Raw genomic sequence first — 17,198 nt, 5'->3', positions numbered from 1 at the left:
CAGTTCTGCCTTGAACATCTCAAAGCTAAATGTCTGGTAGAGAAGGAGACTCCATTAAAGAAGACTCAGAAAGAGTGGCTAATGCAGTAAGGAAGGCCCCGAGTGTGGCATCTAGCCAGCCTGGAGATTATTTCAAGGCAGAAATGGCTAACTCGGTGAAACGCTGCAGGGTAGTAGAATGAGACCAGGACAGCCATGCACCCTTGGCCCAGATACCAACAATCAGTGAGGCTGACAAGGACATTCTTAGTGGAGTGGGGTCCCCAGTGATTACCTTGGCTGACTGTAGATGACAAGTGGCCAGGTTTCCACCACCAACCTTGGAGAAAGTATGGCAAGAATACAGATAGAGGCCCCTCATCATATAGCCCACACCCCTTCTCCTCCCAATCCCAGCTCCATTTAGCAGAGTGAGGGGCTTCACATACATGCATGTGGACACACCAGCCCAGACATCCAAGCTCTATTCTGGGCCTCCTCGCCAACAACCATCTATAGAACAGCCACTGGGGGGACCCAGGAAGACAGCTCTGGCCATCCTTGTAGGAATTTCACATTCCCAAGTGCTCTAGATGGCATGCAGGGCCCAGGCTACAGGTGGGAAGATGCCTTGTCTTATGAGGAGGAACACAGAGCCAGACCTGAGCAGGACCCTATAAGATCCAAGTTTCCAAATGGGGGTCCCATGTCCAGATCTAAAGGGAAGTTCTTGAGGGGAAGATGGGGGTAGATGTGGGTAGACAGAAGCACTTGGTGGTAGGAAAACAAGGCGGTTCTCAATCAGTTGCACACACTTTTCTCTAAGAAATGTAAAAGTGAGTGTGACTGTGGAAGTAGGTGTTAAAGCATTCAGAAAAGAAAAAAATGTTCCAGCAAAAAGGAAAGGAGATTTATTAGGTAAGCATAGTAGGCTTCTCTGGCTTGGCTGAACATCCACCTAACATGATCGATCACAAATTTTAAGTAAATCCAGGCAGCTCAATGGCCTGATTTTCCCTACCATTGATTAGATGCCCAAGGCACCAAGAAAGTCAGTTGTTGAGTTTAAACATAGTGAAGGGTTTTACCAGGTGATTATCAAGGCAAGATGGAAGGGCAGAGGAGTCGAGGGTGTTTGTTTAACAGCTCTGCAATCCCATAATTATCTGTGTATGTTAAAGAGAATATAATGGATGATTGATGGTGGAAAAGTGGTAGAACCAATGGAATGGGAGGAATTGCTGGAGTGTGTAGCCTGGGCAGGTAAGATGTGGTGGTCACATCACTTTTCCAGGTGGGAAGCCTGTGAGTGAGACTTCAGAGAGGGTACAGTGATAAAGAATGACATGGTTTATTTAGGACTATGAGCAGTCCCTTTCAAGAAATAGGTATTATCTGGAACTCACTTTGTATCTCTAAAGTTACAAAGGTGACTTTTGTTATAATGCTGGGTGTTTCAGGCCACAGAGGAATGAGATATGGGGACAACTTTATGATGATCACAGCCTGGTTAAATCCAGGGCTTTCTGGAGAGAAACCAGGGAAAACAACCCGTTTGTTAATGTAGCTATGTTGTCTGTGGGCGCCCTCTACTGGCACTTAGTCAGAATAGCCACCTGGAGGTGGAGGCTTTTGCGGGAAGAAGGCGGGGCGCGCGCGTATTATAATTGACAAGTGAAAACTCGCCACTTGTAGATACTTAGGGGCTGTGGTTCAGTTGGGGCTAGGAAACTTTAGTTACAGAACAAACCCTGCGTCAGCTTTTTAAATGTTACAATCGACTTACGTCACTTATGACTTTCTGATTCTAATGGGAGAGCCCTGCTTTCCTGTCTCTCCAATGAGCCTGAGCTACTCCACGTGAAGATCAGTGTTTCTTATCTTCTTACACCCCCAGCCTAGCACAGTGCCCAGCACATTGTAGGTGTCTGATAAATGTGTTCGTCAAAAGAGAAGCAAAATGGAACAATTTCACACAAGCGGGGGTATACTTGGGCAATTTCAGGAAGCCTTCCAGAGGCACATGGGTGGTGGCCATAGTGGTGGGGAGGAAGGGGTAGAATTGAAAGAAAACCCAGAAAGTATAATGGCAAACCCAGGGGCCAGATATAGATTCCACAAAGGGGGGATTTTTGTGTCATTCTGGGAAGACGTTCCTTGCCATGACTGACAGGTGTGGCTCTTAATTCTTCAAGAGAAAGTATGAGCAAGAATTTTAAAATTTCATGAAAACAGAGAAAGTTAGCATGGCAGATTCAGGTAACCTGAAGGAAGAATCTGAAAGGACTTTTGATCATAAGTACCAAAAAAAGAAAAAGTCAAGGTTTAAAGATGTTTCTTCCTATTTATTTTTACCCTAAACTGTACAACCTCATTGGAAATCCAGCTCAATGAATAGAGAGATGGCAATTGTCTGTCAAAACATCTCAAACTCAGAGCATGGGACTAGGGTGACTTTTCTGGTTTCTATACTGAGTGTCTCATATTTCAAGAACCCCTTGAGTTCCAGGCCAGTCAGGACAGCTGGTCATGCTAGCTGAGTGGGAGAAAGGATGGCTCACACAGAGAAGAGGGCTGCCCAAGCTGGTCTCAGGACGGAGCACCAAGAGCCCTGGCTAAGAATGGACTGAGAGTGACAACTATGCTCTGTACCTGTGATCCTAATAACTCTGGGTTGCATGCCCGGTGAGATTCCTCATCTACCAGCAAAATGGGTTTCCAGTATCTAAATGACCAAATGTCCAGAGCAAAATGCAGAAGGACAGGGAGAGGAGAAGACACTCACAAGAGCCCTTCAGTTGCAACAGCAGAATTGAGGCCAAGAAAAACAGAGATCTCATTTAGAAGGTCCTGCTCTTTCTTCACTTGTATCTAAAAATAATGATGTGGAAATGAATGGATGGCTACATGCAGGATTCTTACAGAACTGGAAAATCTAGTCTGCTGCTACTGTAACTCACATGTAAGTGATCACAGACATTAAACATTGACCCGAGTGAGGCCCAAACAAACAAGATGCAAGCTCACATCAGAGGCCAGAGACTTGTGATGTGGGAGATGCCTGCAGCCCTGGAGGAGACAGCTTCTCAAACAGTAGGAGGTCTTCCCAGTGGTGTACCACCCAGAGTCACTCACTCTTTTCCCACCCAGAGTTAAGAGAAGCATGAGGAATGGCCCCCATCACAACAGCATGGAGACTGAACTTTCAACAGCAGGCATCCTACAGGAAACTTACCAGAAGCTCCTCCTTATCCTTATAGGAAAATCACAACCCAGGTTCTTTACCAACTTGGGAAAGAAATGTCAATAAAAAAAGAGAGGGAGAGAAAAGCAAGAAGAAAGAAAAAGGAAAAATGACAAAGTTATATAAACATAATGGATGAAATTTGTATGTCTTAAAGAAGGATAGCAGATTGAAAGACTGGAGGTAAGGGAGTCAGAAACAAGACATGCCAGGCGACCAACACTGGGCAGGAAAGTGGGTCAGCAGATATTGCAAAGACCATTTGTCTAAAGAAAATAGAGAGGAACTAAAATGGACCAAGACAAACCAAAGTGGACGCTAGCATTGCTGGCTGTGGCCTTCACCAATGGCTTGGCTAAAAGGTGTTGTAGTAGAAAACCTAGATTGTAGTAATGCCCTTGATGGTGATGATGATAAGTGATATCTATGAAACACATGTCAATGTCTGCTGTTATGCTAAAGGATTTTTACCAAGATCATCTCCTTTAATCATTGCAATAGCCATATGGGTTAGCACTGTGATTATGCCCATCTTACAGATAAAGAAAGTGAGAACCAAGGTCACACGACCAGCAACAAGTGACTGTGGTATTCAAATTTAGGCAGTCTGACTCCAAGGTAACTTTCTAACTACCATACTATACATAGTTGGTTCATGCCACTGTAGCTAGTTCAGACTTTGTTATAAATTTCTTTGGTAAACTTTATAAAATTACTTGTAAATATTAAAAAATATTTTATATAAGCAACAGAAACATAATACTGTACCACTTCCTCTTTCACTTTGAAACCCCCAAACCAACAAGGAAACATACAGATGGTTCAGAAGTCATAGGCCAGAGTTCCAGCAGTAGAGTGTCACCAGCCCCATCTGGAAACAAGATCTGTGTGTACACATTTTGGGGGTGGATCACTATGAACAAAGCTAGTGGAGGTTATGGAATTCCAGTTGAGCTATTTCAAATCCTGAAAGATGATGCTGTGAAAGTCCTGTACTCAATATGTCAGCAAATTTGGAGAACTCAGCAGTGGCCACAAGACTGGAAAAGGTCAGTTTTCATTCCAATCCCAAAGAAAGGTAATGCCAAAGAATGCTCAAACTACTGCACAATTGCACTCATCTCACACACTAGTAAAGAAATGCGCAAAATTCTCCAAGCCAGGCTTCAGCAATACGTGAACCGTGAACTTTCAGATGGTCGAGCTGGTTTTAGAAAAGCCAGAGATCAAATTGCCAACATCCGCTGGATCATGGAAAAAGCAAGAGAGTTCCAGAAAAACATCTATTTCTGCTTTATTGACTAAGCCAAAGCCTTTGACTGTGTGGATCACAATAAACTGTGGAAAATTCTGAAAGAGATGGGAATACCAGACCACCTGACCTGCCTCTTGAGAAACCTATGTGCAGGTCAGGAAGCAACAGTTAGAACTGGACATGGAACAACAAACTGGTTCCAAATAGGAAAAGGAGTACGTCAAGGCTATATATTGTCACCCTGCTTATTTAACTTGTATGCAGAGTACATCATGAGAAATTTTGGACTGGAAGAAGCACAAGCTGGAATCAAGATTGCTGGGAGAAAGATCAATAACCTCAGATACGCAGATGACACCACCCTTATGGCAGAAAGTGAAGAACTAAAGAGCCTCGTGATGAAAGTGAAAGAGGAGAGTGATAAAGTTGGCTTAAAGTTCAACATTCAGAAAATTAAGATCATGGCATCCAGTCCCATCACTTCATGGCAAATAGATGGGGAAACAGTGGAAACAGTGGCTGACTTTATTTTGGGGGGCTCCAAAATCACTGCAGATGGTGATTGCAGCCATGAAATTAAAAGACGCTTGCTCTTTGGAGAGAAAGTTATGACCAATCTAGACAGCATATTAAAAACCAGAGACATTACTTTGTCAACAAAGGTCCATCTTGTCAAGGCTATGGTTTTTCCAGTGGTCATGTATGGACGTGAGAGTTGGACTATAAAGAAAGCTGAGCACTGAAGAATTGATGCTTTTGAAGTGTCGTGTTGGAGAAGACTCTTGAGAGTCCCTTGGACTGCAAGGAGATCCAACCAGTCCATCCTAAAGGAGATCAGTCCTGGGTGTTCATTGGAGGGACTGATGTTGAAGCTGAAACTCCAATACTTTGGCCACCTGATGCAAAGAGCTGACTCATTTGAAAAGACCCTGATGCTGGGAAAGATTGAGGACAGGAGGAGAAGGGGATGACAGAGGATGAGATGGTTGGATGGCATCACCGACACAACAGACATGGGCTTGGGTGGACTCCGGGAGTTGGTGATGGACAGGGAGACCTGGCGTGCTGCGGTTCATGGGGTCGCAAAGAGTCAGACACAACTGAGTGACTGAAATGAACTGAGTAGCACAGGGAGGAAGTGAACCAGCTATCACTAGGCGTGATATTGAGGATGCTCCTTAAAAGGGTCTATAATGTAAAGGTGAGCAAATAAATGTTGCATGAATGAATGAAATTAAAATGTTTGGTCTTAGTGTATTGAACACACCATGATTTGATATAAGTAGTGAAAAAATATGAGTGACCATAGAAATGTGCTTTCATTTGTGAACTAAAAGAATTGATTCTCAGCACCAATATTCTCTGAACACTGGTTTTAGAAAAATTACAATATCCAGTTGCCACTAATAAGTAGGAAATCTACTACCAGGATACCTGAGGAGGTATATATTGATAGATTGCATATACTTATACTCTCTCCTTAAAAGAAAAGACTTCATGGGTTTTTCATATTCAAATAGAAAACTCATTTGCAATGAACACATAAATTCATACCAAAGACAAAGGAAAATATGCGTGCTAGCTGCATGGGTGAAAGTTGTGATGGAGCTTCAATTTAACTCTGAGCTTCCTGGCAGCCAAGATAAAAAGAGAAATACAGTAAGTTTCACAACTGTCTTAACAGAAAGGAGGAAGAATGTCAATCCCTCAAAGGAGACAAAGCACAGGCACTGAATTCTCAGCGAATTTTCTCACCTAGAATTACGTCTAAGAGTCACCTGCCTTGTTCATTTCTTGTTCTCCTTGTTACAAAATAATCAGGAGCAGGTTTCAAGAACTCATTACCTGTGGTGGTATTCAAAACTGATGATGTGACAGTAAAGCCCAGCTCAGTGAGCTCGTCTCACTGAGGATGCCAAGGGAAGGCAGCCCTAGTACAGCTTCTCATTTGATCTGAGGTTAGAAATGAGATTATCTATAAAGAAAGGAAACAGGTGTTGCTAAACATCTACTGTGTTATATGCATGAAACGTCTTCCTCTCAACATATGTATTATTAATTCTGTTTAATAATGAAGTGAATGTTTCTGCAAGTCAGAAAAGGCATCCCAAGCTCATGCACTGTCTTCAGTTCCACACATACCCTCTTGTTCTCCTACACTCCTATCAAGAAAAACCAGTGGGCAATTCATCCCTTAGACACACCTCAGTCAATGCCACTTTCTACAGACAATTCAAGTTAATTCTCTCCAGGGAGGGCCTAGGGCACCGGTGTTGCACATTACTGATTAAGGAGAAATGCTTTGTTTAAAACCAAGTGATCAATTAGTAGGTTTCAGTCATATCTTGAATGTTCAGGAGCCTTCACTGAGTTCACCACAAAGGAAGTCTACAGTTTCTAGAGCTGTGAGTGTCTCTGTTTAAATGGGCTGGGAAAGGATTGCTCTATTCTCCTTCCAGTGATTTGCAGGCTCAGGACTCCCAGGGGACAAGATGTTTATGCTATGACTAAAACATGATAGAGTTTCGATTTAGTTCTGAGCTTCCTGGCAGCCAAGACAAAAAAGACACACAGTCAGTTTCACAACTGTCTTTACAGAAAGGAGGAAGCATGTCAGTCTGTCCAATGAGATCAAGGGAAGGCTAAAACGTGAGCAGGAATTGGGTGGTGGTTAAGGGGGCCCTGAGGAGACTGGCTTCCACACAGATGAGAAAGGGCAGGAACTGCAGAAGATGTGACTGGGGTCTAGAGTGTGTCTGTCTGTGTCTGCTTGGGGAAGCAGGTGCTACAAGAGACAAGTGGGCAGGTGTAATCCCTCCACAGGGAGGAGCTACACAAAATTATCGAACTTTTTTCTTCTCTGAAAGAACAAAGACCATGTACAGGAAAATCAGTGTGAGAAGGATGGCAAGTCTGGGACTCACTGAAGAACACATGCATCTATATATTAAAGAAAAGGGATGGCAGTAATGGGGAGAGAGGTGGCGGGGCCAGAATGCAGATTCCTAGGCGCCCTCCTATGGCTCCCATGACTGTTCTCATCACAGGACTTGTCTTGATGTCCTGTGATTGCTTGTCTGTGCCCCACTAGCCTGTAAGCCTTGAAAAAGCAGAGAGCAGGACTGACTGCCTTTATATTTGTTTGTCAGACCTATGGGTATCATTTGTTTGCAAAGTGATTTTGATTTTTTAGAACATTTTCAAAGGAAAAATCAAGTTTTCAAGGAGAAAAATGGTGATGAGTAAAGTATCAAGAAATGTAAATTATCTTCTCTGTTTGTAACTTCTGCATCTCAGTTCCTGTCTGGGGATTATACAAAATTTATATACCACGCTCTAGCTAGAATCCCTCCCACTGGCCTGTGCCCCACGCTGGTTCTCCCTGCGGTATTTCCTTGAATCTCTATGAGTGTCCTTTGGTGTCAGTTGCTGTGGCCACAGCTGGGGCTTCATAAAAGCTGCTTATACACTCCCTTCTCATATCCAGTTACTCAACAACAGAGCTGCCTCATGAGAGGTTACTTTTTTTTTTTCTTTCAAGCTGTCTTGTGTGTGGTGGGACCATTATCACCAACTTAGTCTTTTTAATCAGTCACAGGATCTTTCTAACTGCCATATAATGAGTGTCCTTTTCTCAAAGGACCACGCTCCAGCTGTGAAGGGAAAGGGCAGAGTTTCCCTAGTTCTCCCATAGGATGCTCTCTGCCAATGCTTTATAAACAGAGAGCCAGAGACGACAGCTTGACCATGCCTGGAAGGTACTTACGTCTGTGTATGCCATGCCTAGGTGTATGTCTAGGCTCACCCTAGACACATTTTTGGAAGTTCATGTACCAAGAGCAACTGAGCTCACCTCTGCCAATCCAAGGGCACTTGGCTCCAATCTAACAAAAGTGCAGAAGCTAAGTCAGAATCTAAGTCAGCTTTGCCTAGTGTCTGCCAGGAGGACTTTATCCATAAGTAAGCAGAAAACAAGATTTTGACTTCCCATCATTACTCAAGTTGGTCTTCGCTCTGCTGCTGTTTAGGATGACGTCAGTCCTCGTTCCCCAAGTGGTCAGGAGGCTCTCGACCTCGGCAGCAAGAGGCATGTATTTAATTTGTATCTAAAGGTAAGTCAGTGACTACATAGGGAGAGACATTTTTACTGGAACAAGGAACAGAGACAGGGGTGGGTCCCGAGAGGAGTAGTACCCTTGTGTCATGGGCTGAGGAATCAACACTCCTCCTTTGGACTCGGCGTGTGTGGGGGGGCCCCTTATGCCTCAGGGACCAGGAGCTGCTCGGGGTGTGCAAAGGCAGCTACAGCATATAGCCCCATACATTTGGGCCAGACCCCAGGCTAGTCTGGATGAGCACTTTGGAAGTTTGGCAGTGAATTATAAAGAAAGCCTTCACCTGAGTCGAATGCCACAAACATAGACCAGTCACCACAGGCTACATGATCTTGGTTGTTCCAATCTGGGGAGTTCAACCAGGCTGGCCTGGTCACAGAAGGACCATGTAGCTCAAAAAAACCCCCTGTATCCCAAGGCTAGAGGCCCAGAAAGTCTGCAGATGGCCATGTATAAGTCCTGGCTGGTTGCAACCTCTGTAGCTGAAGGACGGCTTTGCAACTGGCTCTAAATCACCAAAGAGCATGTGCTGCCTGCCAAACCTCATGTCAACCTGCCTGGCCAAGCACTGAAATTTGTTTTGTGTTTCAGTGGTTAAGAATCCGCCTGCTAACACCGGAGCACCAGGAGGCATGGGTTCGATCCCTGGGTGGAGAAGATCCCCTGGAGGATTTTAGTATTCTTGACTGAGAAATCCCATGGACAGAGGGGCCTGAAGGCCCACATTCCATGGGGTTGCAAAGAGTCAGATACAACTGAGCACCCACACATTCTTAATGATATAGTTATTAATAATATTTGTTCACTATACAAAGTCTGGCAAATACCTATGATGTAATAGTACATATATGTGTGGGTATACCTCACCCATAAATCCTTCACCCATAATTAGCTACTATGGTTGACCCTTGAACACCATGGGTTTGAACTTGGCATGTCCAATTATAGGTGATTATTTTTTTTGGTAAATATAGTTTCTGTGTTTTCACTTTACAGGTCTTTAAATAAACTAAGTGTAGCAAAAAGTTTATGTCCAATTGGAGATTCTTTTCCTATTTCAATATCCTACCTCCTTGGGTGAGTCATTTATCAATTCCTTTGTTCTGGAGGCAGAGATAACAGTACCCAGGTTTCCGACTGCACGGAATGGGGAGGGAGGGCCCTGTGCCCCTAACCCCCACCTTGTTCAAGGGTCAAGTGTATAAACAAATTGTATACCTCCTTCCAGATTTTCGAGGGTTTATTTACACCTTTCTTTCTTTGTTCATTTTATACACATTAATAAAATACCCTCTTATGTGCCTACCAATTAAGATTAGTTAGGTACCTTTGTTGTTGTTGAGTCGCTAAGTCATGTCTGACTCCACACCAGGCTCCTCTGTCCATGGGATTACAGGCAGGAATAGTGGAATGGGTTGCCGTTTCCTACTCCAGGGATTCTTCTGAACCAGGGATTGAACTCACATCTCCTGCATTGGCAGGCAGGATCTTTACCAGTGAGCCATCTAGGTACCTTTGGAGTTTCCAGATGTATTTCTTGTTCTTTTCCCTCCAGAAGTAACAACCACCCAGAACTTTATGTTAATTGGTTTCTCTATTTCCCTTGTAGTTTTGCCATATACATACGTAGACGTACATAGTTTTTAAGTTTCTTATAAATGAATCCCATTCTGATTTTGTGACTTCCCTTTTCTGTCTAATATTAAGTTTTTACCATTCAGTCTCATTGAAATACATCACAATTAGTTTTTTGCTCTTGGATAGTATTACATTTCATAAATTTATTATAAATGTATTTTCATTTTATAAAGATACTAAAATTTCTTTTTCTTTTCTTTTATTGATGGGCACTTTGGTTGTTTCCTGTCCCTTGTTATTTCAAGAAATACCACTGTGGAACTGCTATATATCTCTTTGTGTTCATACACACAATATTTTCTCCAGGGGGCACTCTCCAGAAGGAAACGACTACTTCATAGAGTTTGTATATCATCAGTTTCACTAACTGCTACTGCTAAGTCACTTCAGTCGTGTCTGTCTCTGTGCGACCCCACAGACGGCAGCCCACCAAGCTCCCCCGTCCCTGGGATTCTCCAGGCAAGAACACTGGAGTGGGTTGCCATTTCCTTCTCCAATGCATGAAAGTGAAAAGTGAAAGTGAAGTCAGTCAGTCATATCCGACTCTTAGCGACCCCATGGACTGCAGCCTACCAGGCTCCTCCATCCATGGGATTTTCCAGGCAAGAATACTAGAGTGGGCTGCCATTTCCTTCTCCAAGTTTCACTAAACTGAATGTCAAATTGTTTTCCAAAGTTGTTATTAGTGCCTGACAGTTCCTATCACTCCACGTCCCCAACAACACTTGGTATTGTCAGACTTTTTAATTTTAATCATTTTTGTGGGTGAGATTAGGTATATTATTGTACTTTTAATTTACATTTCCTAATTACTGTGATTAACCATATTTCTATTTATTTATTGGAACCATTATTCCTATTCTGTAAAATGCCTATTCATGTTGCTTGTTCATTTTTTAAAGCATTTTTATGGATTCTTGGACTTATTTATATATTCAGTTCTCTCTGTCTCTGTTGATCTATCTATGCATCTATCTATCTAAAACTATACTTTCAAATCTAACTTCTTTAAACAAGAATAATAATTTACACTGGAAATTGATCTAGTTCTAGGGCCTTAAGTAACAAATATTTTTATTCTCCTTATGCTAATTTTCTAAAGGACAAAACTAGATTCCATATCAGAAAAATAATGATTAATCAAGTGGGGAAAAAACCTTCCTCTACTGTCATTATTCACTGTACTACTTAGGAGAGTAAAACAATAAATTTTTGTTTCTGAATAAGTTTTTCTCAACATTAAATTTCAGCAAGAAAAAACAAGTTGAGTGGACTTTCAGTCCAGTGGTTAAGATTCTCCACTGAACGGGCTTCAGTTTCGATCCCTAGGTGAAGGAACTGAGATCCCGCATACTACCACAGTCAAAATATAAATAAAAATAAATTTGTTTTTAAAGTATAGCTCACTCACTTTGGTGTACAATAGAAGCTAACACAGCATTGTAAAGCAACTATATTCCAATAAAATTTTTAAAACTATATGTCCACACACAAAAGAAAGTTGAAAACAGTACCCCTCCATAGTCACTTCTTTTTAAAAATGTATCTCAGAGTCATATGCTCTCTAGGGCCCATTCTCCCCTAGTTCGGCTTAGGGTACCTGAGAAAAAAGTAAGATGTGCCTGCAACTGGATGGATACAATGAAGTCCTGAAATTCACCCAGTCGTCTTCTAACTAAGCACTTTCCAGCCGCAGGGCAGAAGGGGCTTTCCCTCGATGGTCAATGACTTCTCAATAGAGCACCTACATTCCATCCATTGGACGTGCCAGACCCTTGGACAGAGTGCAAGAAAGGACACTGCATTCTAAAACCACCCTTCAGGGCTTACAATTCTGTTAGAAAGACAAATAAGTGATAGAACATATTTGCAAAGAATAAGACAAAACACTGCAAGAAAGCAATGGAGAGCTGTCGCAATTTTAAGTGTTGGACTAAAACTGAAGATGACAAAGGATCAAAGGAAGAAATGAGTGCTCTTGGCTCCATTTCAAGTCAAGTCGTTGGCTCGGCATTTCCCTTACCTCCAACCCCTGTTCCCTCCCAAGACCAATAGATCAGATCCAGGGTGGCCTGGGTCACGTTCTCCCATACATCCAGACCCACGGTGTGGTCTTTCATCCACCTCCCATTCACTGGGGTCTCCTCAGTCTCTGAGATGGAAGTACAGAGTTGCTCCCCACCTTGGAAATTTTCACTTTCATTGAAGCCTCAGCTCAGCACTCTCAAGATAAGATTTAGGGGAATTAGAAGTGCCACTCAGCAAAAAGATATTGGGCCCTTTCCTGGGCCACATCAGTGTCTTGCTATTTCCCTAAACAAATGCTGAACCTGGTGTCCTTCTAGGGTACTGTCCAGCCCCTGAAGTTATAACTTACTAAGAGCCTCTTGAAAGTTGCCCTTGACAATGAATCATGATGTGGTAGTTGAATTCCAGATCCAAGTGGCCTGATAACCACACCTTCTTGATGATAATCTGCTTCAGTGATTTTCAACTAGGAGAGCTGTCTCGTCCCGGGACATCTAGTAATGTCTGGACATATGTATGGTTGTCACACTAGTGGTGGTAGGGGAGTGTGACCACCATCTACTGGATAGAGGCCGGGGATGCTACTAACATCCTAGAATGCAGGGGTCCCCAAACCCCAGGCCGTGGACCAGTACTGGTCATCATACTGGACAGCATATCTGTCCCCAACCCCTGGGCTTAACCACTCAGTTAAGAACCCAGTCACAAAGCAGGAGGTGAGCAAGTGAATGAAGCTTCATCTGTGTTTATAGCCACTCCCCATTGCTCACATTACTGCATTATCACAATGTAATAATAATAGAAATAAAGGGGATAATAAATGTAACGCACTTGAGCCATCCCAAAGCCATCCCCCACTCAGCCCATGGAAAAACTGTCTCCCATGTAACCAGTCCCTGGTGCCGAAAAGGTTGAGGACCATTGCTACAATGCAGAGGATAACCCCCATCACAACAATCAACCAGCCCCAAAATTTGTAGTGTCCAGCTTGAGAAACTAATCTACTCCTGACTCGCCCAGGCTGGAGAAACTACAGGTCGTTGACACCCTGACATGACCCTCAGCTCATATCTTAATAGATATGAGCTTTATTGGTTATTCTTAAGTCAGTTCCTACAGTCACACCTGGACCCAGAACGCTGGAGAGGGAACCGGAGGTCCCATGGCTGAGTCAGTGGCTCTCCTCCCTCGGAGGGCTCAGTTTGTGATTTGAATTCTCACCAACGTGATATTCATAAAAAGTATTCTGGCTGCAGTCCCATCCTTGGGGTGACAAACTTGTAAATGGAATAGATAATGACAAGGGCTCCTCTGCATTTCATTTTGTGATTATAATTTTTTTCGTTATTACTGTCGTTTAGTTGCTAAGTCATGTCCAACTCTTTTGCAACCCCATGGACTATAACCCACCAGGTTCCTCTGTCCATGGGATTTCGCAGGCAAGGATACTGGAGTGGGTTGCCATTTTCTGCTCCAGGTGATCTTCCTGACCCAGGGATTGAACCCTCATCTCTTGTTTGGCAGGTGGATTCTTTACCACTGATCCACCAGGGAAGCCTGATATTTTCATTAAATAGTACCAAACAACATCATCTGCTTGTACTCAATCATTCATTCAGTTGACAAATATTTGCTGTGTGCCCACTGGGACCAAGCACCATGCTATATAAGATGAATGGCAATTTCCCAAATCCACTGACTTAGACCACAGCCCCTACAGCAGGACTTCTTGATGAGGTGAGATGGAGGGCTGGGGGCTTATTAAATTGCAGATGCTTGGGTCTCCCTTCAGAGATTCTGATTTTACAAGTCAGGATGATGCTCAGGAATCTGTATTTTTACCTAACACTTGTGGTGACTTCTGACACAGGCTAACTATGGGACCATGGTTTAAGAAACATTGGTTGATATCACATGAAATCTACCCAACCTAATCCCAAGTCTGAGATTATGTAGGCCTGTACTCTAATGTGGTAATGTCCTATATGCTGAAAAAAAAAAACCTTAATTATTTAATCAATTAATCATTTAACCATTAATTGTCTCATTTCCCATTTTTTAAACAGAAGGAGAATAAGACTGAAACACAGATGAGGAGAGGGTAGAATGACCCCACATAAATAGAAGCAAGACACTTTCAAAGGAACAGAACTATAGAAGTTTTACTTCTAAAAGCAAATTTTTATGACATACAATAGAATGAGCATTAGCCAAGTACCTTGCTATCAACAGTAGTTAGGAGAAAAATCTCTGATTATCTAAAATCTCTCCTTATTCTCTGAACCAACCTGCAATAGTTCCCAGCTTGATTAGAGACCACTAATCCTCTCTGGTTACCAAGATAAATGGCTTCTCTGATTACTCTCAATTTTTTTTCAAATCTTTTCTTAGACCTGGAATCATTAACACTCAGATACGTGACTTTTTGCAACACACCCTTTGTTTTAGAGCACATTAACCATCATTAGAAGTCCAAGTTAGACCTGTTCCAAACTGAACATTTCTAAGTCATTAGAAACACCTTAACACTTGTCTATGTCTAGTATCAAGGAAGTTATCTCACTATACATGTATACGGGTAAAACACGGGAATCATTTCCAAGCCAATTACTCTATTGTAAATTACTGTGATCAATTTAATTGTAGAACAAACCCATATAAAGAAACTGATGATAACAATTATGGAACAGATTAAAATCAAAGGATCACATGGTAGACCTAGAGATAATCATACTAAGTAAAGTAAGCCAAAGGAAGACAAATATCATATGATATTGGTTACATGTAGAATCTAAAAAAATGACATAAATGTATACTCAATATCTTATCATAACCTATAGTGGAAGACGATGTAAAAAAAAGAATACACACACACACACACACACCCATACACAGCCGAATCATTTTGCTGTACACCTGAAACTAACACAATATTATAAATCAACTGTATTTCAATAACAATTTATTTAAAAAATCAATATATCACCATATTGTTAATGAGAAGAAGCCAGAATTAAAGGCCAGAGTATCTCAGAAAGCATACCAGAGTCCTTTAATTTAATTTATCTCGAATGCATCTATTTCAACTCCTCTAGATTTCCCTTCCATTCTGTCCTTTTTAATTAAAAGTGTCTTTACCTTCAAATGCCTGTATGTTCCACACTGTTTACTTTTTGCTATAAGCAACACCATTTTGGCCCCAAGTTCACAGAGGTCTGGCGACCCAGTAGGCTCACAAAACAGAACAGATCAAGCACTTCCAAGACTCCATCAAAACCCACTCATACATGGATGTGTCCAAACAGGAGGGAAATTATCCTTCCAAGATAAACAGAGAAAAACTCACCATGTTTTGTGAGATCTGTAGCCTTAGTCCACGCCAAGTACCCCAGATCCCACATGCCAAGAAGCTCCATTCCCACCACCTCCAAACAAACCAAAAAAAAAGAAGCCTTCCCCTGGTGCTTGGGGACTTTGAGCCAATATACCAATCTGAATGCAAATTTCACCCCACACCCAGCTTTGCCCAGAGATCCATTTTTAAGCAGACTATGCTCCCTGCAGACCAACATGCAAATGGTGGGAACTCAAGTGTAAGAACCACAAAAGCAGCAAAAAGACGTTGACCATACCTATTTTGCCAGCCTCCCCTCGCAAGTTGAAATCCCAGTTTCTTGGCAACTTCAGGGACATTTTGCTTGTGGTTTGGGTGAGTCGCTGCTGAAGCGGGAAATCTGCCACAATTCGCGCCCTTCTTGGCTTTTTGGTCTTCTTGCCTCTCGAGCTTGTGTGTGTGTGTGTGTGTGTGTGTGTGTTTCCCCTTTACAATTGCTTCACAAGCAATCTTGGGTTTGAGGTTGATCTGCCCAAGTATCTTCTCCTTTCTCAGATGAAAGGTCCATCCATCTGTCATGGGGGATGGCACCCAAGCCCTCCCACGGTCCCTCGTGGGGCTGGTGCCTTGTGAAGTGTACACCCGGCTTCTCTTGCTTTCAGTATTACCAGAAATATCCCAGTTGACACTTCGCTCTGCGTCATGGGAAGCAAAGCTCCTGTTCGAAAGAATCTCAGGCCTCACTGAGGCGAGGTCGTGATAAACAACGGCTGCCTCTTGGCTTTTTTTTTTTTTTAACTGTCTGCTTCCTTGCATTTGAGGAAGTGGGTGGCTGTTCAGTGTAGATGATACATTGAGCTCTGAAGCTCTTTTTTCAGAGAATAGGTTTTAGAAATGCTTATATAAGTAGAATAATTGCTGTTGGGCTATAAACTTTATAGGTTTGATTAAAATTAGAAGACTCTGGCCATATACCTCTAAGCCTCCTTTCTCACTGAACAGACTGCGCTTCCAAAAATGATCAGTAAGACAATCAGCACTCCCTCGAAGGCACCCTCTTTGAGTTCTTCCTGCTATAAGGCCCACATAGTAAATTCTCCACCTGCTCTGGGTAAAGGTTCCAAGTGATCTCAACCTGATGTCAGGAGGATTCTGATGTATTTAAGTCAACATTAGCTTAGTAGACCCACTTAGGTGTTACAATGGTTCTTTGACCTTGTGTACAGGCTGTGGGTTTGGGAATCAGACTGATAAGGGTTCAAAACTCAGTTTTTCTACTTTTTAGTGCTATAGCTTTTAATAAGCAACTGAATCTCTCCGGGCCTCAGTATCCTCAGCAGTAAAATGGGTTGATAATAACCATGACTGCACAGAGCTGTGAAGGCATCTAGAACACACAGTAGGTGCACCACAAACATATTTCAATCCTTATTTCATTTAGTTCGGTTCCATGACAGGCTTTCATATGTTCAACTGGGCTGGACTAACTTAATGATTAAGTACTTGGGCCCAGAGCCAGACTGCTTGTGTTCGAACCATGGCCCAACCACTTTCAAGCTGTATGAATTTTGACGAGTTTCTTGACTACTCTGTACTTCAATAGTC

The 17,198-nt window shown here is 42.5% G+C and overlaps 1 protein-coding gene across 5 annotated transcripts in view; it reads right to left on the bottom strand.

Annotated features, from left to right (window-relative positions):
• The window catches only part of ARHGAP25 (Rho GTPase activating protein 25), a 92,335-nt gene extending 75,996 nt beyond the window's left edge, over positions 1–16,339 (bottom strand). Inside the window, exon 1 of one of the 5 annotated variants that reach the window (XM_070798903.1) lies at positions 15,892–16,339. In XM_070798903.1, coding sequence (XP_070655004.1) covers positions 15,892–15,952 — 61 coding nt within the window. In that variant the 5' untranslated portion in view covers positions 15,953–16,339. Of the gene's footprint in view, positions 1–15,605; positions 15,856–15,891 lie in introns of those variants that run through there. The other 4 variants (XM_070798902.1, XM_070798901.1, XM_019970424.2 and 1 more) reach the window with 4 other exon arrangements.
• Positions 16,340–17,198: the final 859 nt, after the last annotated feature.

Source organism: Bos indicus, chromosome 11 (assembly GCF_029378745.1).
Source record: "Bos indicus isolate NIAB-ARS_2022 breed Sahiwal x Tharparkar chromosome 11, NIAB-ARS_B.indTharparkar_mat_pri_1.0, whole genome shotgun sequence".
NCBI classification, from domain to species: domain Eukaryota; kingdom Metazoa; phylum Chordata; class Mammalia; order Artiodactyla; family Bovidae; genus Bos; species Bos indicus.
The sequence above is the reverse complement of the archived record's forward strand: the minus strand, read 5'-3'. Positions and strand labels throughout refer to the sequence as shown.